The 4,374-nt window shown below is 37.4% G+C and overlaps 1 protein-coding gene across 1 annotated transcript; it reads left to right on the forward strand.

The window, feature by feature from the left end:
- Positions 1-1,736: 1,736 nt before the first annotated feature.
- On the forward strand, positions 1,737-3,881 carry LOC145043308 (Mov34/MPN/PAD-1 family protein). Its single transcript, XM_078991922.1, has 6 exons — positions 1,737-1,960; positions 2,075-2,252; positions 2,755-2,836; positions 2,924-3,100; positions 3,181-3,348; positions 3,570-3,881. The coding sequence occupies exons 1-6, from the start codon at positions 1,819-1,821 to the stop codon at positions 3,759-3,761; spliced, it is 939 nt and encodes a 312-aa protein (XP_078848048.1). The 5' UTR covers positions 1,737-1,818; the 3' UTR covers positions 3,762-3,881.
- Positions 3,882-4,374: the final 493 nt, after the last annotated feature.

The following is a 4,374-nucleotide window of genomic DNA, read 5'->3' on the forward strand; positions in this document are numbered from 1 at the left end:
CAAATAGAGAGAGATAGAGTGAAAACGATTGAGAGGGGTTTCGAGTGTGGCATTTGTGAGTGTCCAGCTTCGCAATGCAAGGTCCGTAAACACTGTTAAGCCTTGTTTAAGGATCTTACACATTCCCGATTAGTATGCAACATGGTTTTATCAGTTTAGTTCATTAATTTGCTCTAAGGCTCAGGAAATTTTAACACAAGATTTTTCCCAAGTGATGTTTTCCCATTAATATCGCAAGTTATACAGTATGAACATAACACAAACCTTAATACACAAGGTTTAATCGAGTTGACCGGTTTGACTTGATGACTCGACTTAACTCAAGATTGACGATTGTCACAGAAGTGTACGGTCACATCTTCGCCTTCCCGCGGTCATCCACTGTACCTGAAACAATAATCGATAAATGTAAGCTCGAAAACTTAACAAGTTACCCCCAAAATACCCATACACACAACAATACACATACAATGAAAAACAACATACTATAGGTCCAGTCAACCATCGAGTTGGAATACCCTAGGCCATCAACCATCGGGTTAGAATGCCAATATACTATGGGTCTAGTCAACCATCGGGTTAGAATACCCTAGGCCCACAACCATCAGGTTGGAATGTCCATATACTACGAGTCTAATCATCCTCGGGATGGAATACTCTCAGCCCAGAACCATCGGTTTGGAATGCCCATATACTATGAGTCCAATCATCCTTGGGATAGAATACTCCCGGCCCATAACCATCGGGTTGGAATACCCATATACTATGAGTCCAATCATCCTCGGGATGGAATACTCTCGACCCACAACCATCAGGTTGGAATGCCCATAACCAATCAAACATGTGCACCTATATCAGATAATCATATAACAGTCTATAGAGACAACATACTAGGGTCCTATCATCCTCAGGATGGAATACCCTCAACTACCGATCAATCATGTACACATATAACATGTAACATCCTATCAACATACAGACGGTCAGACCAAACTACAAGTTACCAAGCATAACCATCCTATCTACCAAAATATCGATCTAATATATCATAACAACAACAAATCCAAATAATAATTCAAAGGGCTGGCATTGGTGCCTTATACCCTTGGGTATAGTGAGGATAACTCACCTCGAACGGTAGATAAATCCCATAATTGTTGCAGCTGCTACGAACCGGCTTCCACGAACTAAACCAACAACCATCTTTTCTTTAATAGTTGCCCATAACAAAACCACCAAGTACTACTACCATAAATAGTCCAACTAACCATGCCCACAATTGGCCTAAGCCCATTGGGCCCAAACAAGGCCCAAACCCTTTTAGTAAAAAAATAAGTTAGGGACCAAACACACAAATTCCCCAAACCACAGGGACCATTCGTGTAATCTACTCTTACTTTTAGTTTTGTTCATATTTGAGTAACTATTTTTTCTGTACAAATCTGGGTAACGCACTTGTTGAAAGTGTTAATATATAACCATTATGACCTACTGTAGTCGGATGTAACCTGCTACAGCAGGTCCTAATGTGAATAGTTCCAAAAAATTTGTTACCTAGATGTGTACAAAAAAAGATAGTTATCTATATGTGAATAAACCGAAAAATTAATTACCTTAATTAGTCCTATTTTTTTTTTCCCGCATAAATTATGAAAAGTTGGGTGGGGAATGAAAAAATGAAAAAGATTAAGGGCCTATTCTGAAAACCGTTTGCATAATAAGTACCATCATCCGTCTTGAGAAAACCCTGTTGAGTTCGAACAGATCTTGGCTTGTTACCAAAGAAATTCAAATCCCTTCATCGGAAGCTAAAACAGAATGTCAGGAATGGAACGGCTACAGAGGATGTTCGCCGGCGCAGGAGGCGCACTAGGTCACCCACCACCGGACTCTCCGACTCTCGATACATCGGAGCAAGTTTACATCTCCTCCCTGGCCCTCCTCAAGATGCTTAAACACGGTAAATTCTATTCCTTAGGGTTATTTGCTTTTGTCACATAGACCTACATATTGGTGATTATACTGTTGATGAAATCGATTAGGGTTTAACAAATTGATTTCCTATGCTTTGTAGGAAGAGCGGGAGTTCCTATGGAAGTCATGGGCTTGATGCTTGGGGAATTCGTCGATGAATACACGGTTCGTGTGGTGGATGTTTTTGCTATGCCTCAAAGTGGTACTGGTGTTAGCGTTGAAGCTGTTGATCATGTTTTCCAGACCAACATGCTTGATATGCTTAAACAAACTGGCAGGTAATTGTGATTCTATTGATTCTCTATTTGCAGACTTAGAGATTTACATCCTCGGGAATTCCATTAAGTTATCACCTGTTCAAAGTTTATAATCTTTGATGTCATACGACAACAAAAAATTTATATATTTTGGGTTTTTATGTCTGTGGTTACAACTTAGGGCATGTTCAAATTTGGCGTCATAAGGGATAACTCAACATGATCTCATGCACCTAAGAAAATCTTTACAATCACTTAGAAGAAAGTTAGATGCCAAATTATTTTACTAGAAAATTATAGTGGAAAATGGTAAACAAAAAGTGACTGTAATGAGTTATGGATGCAAAGCTTATATAAATGTTAAAGATGCTTCTTTATACTAAGTAATCATAACATCTGTATAACCTTGTTTTAGGCTCCCAAATATTGTTCATAACCTTTTTTTTCCAATTGAAACACTACAAGTAATTTGTATTTTAATTTCCAATATCAATTGTTTTTTTTTTATTTTTTTTTTAAACAGACCAGAGATGGTGGTTGGGTGGTATCATTCGCATCCTGGATTTGGATGTTGGTTATCTGGAGTCGACATCAATACTCAACAGGTTCTCTACTAATTTCTCTCAATTTCATTATTTCAAAAATAAATAACATAATCATTGCTACAACAATTAATAAATAATAAATTTCAGAGTTTTGAAGCACTGAATCAACGCGCAGTTGCAGTTGTGGTGGATCCAATCCAAAGTGTGAAAGGAAAAGTTGTAATCGATGCTTTCCGTTTAATCAACCCCCAAACTATGATGCTTGGCCAAGAGCCACGCCAAACAACATCTAATCTTGGACATCTTAATAAACCATCCATCCAAGTGAGTCAAATCTTTTTTTTTTTTTACTTAGTGAGCTTAATGGGTTAATCACTTAATCATGGTTGTTTAAACTTTTGCAGGCACTTATCCATGGTTTAAACAGGCATTACTATTCCATTGCCATTAATTACAGGAAAAATAAACTCGAGGAGAAGATGCTGTTGAACCTTCATAAGAAGAAGTGGACCGATGGTTTGACTCTTGAACGCTTTGATACCCATTCCAAAACCAATGAGCAGACTGTCCAGGTCAGACTTTTTTTTTTTTTCATAAATTTTTTGCTGTTATTGTATCTGTCACAGTAACATACAATAATGTTACTGTTACTATATTAGTAACAGTAGCATAATAATATTACTGTTATTGTGTAACAGTAATATTATTGTACTGTATCAGTCATAGGAACAGTAATGTTACTATGACTGGTACTGGATTATAGTAATAGTAAGAGTGATGTTGGTGAAAGCAGGAGATGTTGGGTTTAGCGGTGAAGTATAACAAAGCGGTTGAGGAAGAGGACAAATTGTCACCGGAGAAGCTGGCGATTGCAAATGTGGGAAGACAGGATGCAAAGAAGCATCTAGAAGAGCATGTTTCCAATTTGATGTCATCAAATATCATTCAGACATTGGGGACAATGCTTGACACTGTTGTGTTCTAGTTCTCTAGATGAATCTGTTATGGGAAAGTGTGTTTTGGTATACTTGGAAATGAATGGGTTAAGTTGTTTGTTGTGTTGATGGATTTAAATGAACTGAAATGAATGTTTCTTTTATTAGAATGTGTGTGTGTGTTTTTTTTTTTTTTTTTTTTTTTCTATATTGTGGTGTTTTTAGTAGTTTTATCTTGGACTTGTTGAAAAGCTTGCAATATGCATTATTTTATTATTATTATTTTTTGTGTCTACTCTTTATTGACGAATTTTTATTTGAAAGTATCATGAGTTGAATTAAACTACGGATTTAATACTAGAGTAAAAGTCAATGTTTTAAAACCCGGGTTGACCCGGCCGGTTCAACCGGTTGGACCGTGACCCGGGATAGAAGGCGGGTCAATTGAGACCGGTTTTTTGTAAAAATACGAACCGGATCGAACCGGCCGGGTTTTCCCTAAACCGCGGTTCAACCGCTTATGTCGAACCGGTTAAAACCGGATTGACCCGTTTTAATAGGGTTTGAATAGTTGGAAACAAGTAGCGAACGCCAAAACAACGAGCCGTTTACGGTTTCTTCAATGTTTTTCAATGCTTTTAAATATTTAAACTTTGTGGATAT

The sequence above is a fragment of the Lactuca saligna genome, chromosome 4, assembly GCF_052625555.1.
Source record: "Lactuca saligna cultivar CGN05327 chromosome 4, ASM5262555v1, whole genome shotgun sequence".
NCBI lineage: Eukaryota > Viridiplantae > Streptophyta > Magnoliopsida > Asterales > Asteraceae > Lactuca > Lactuca saligna.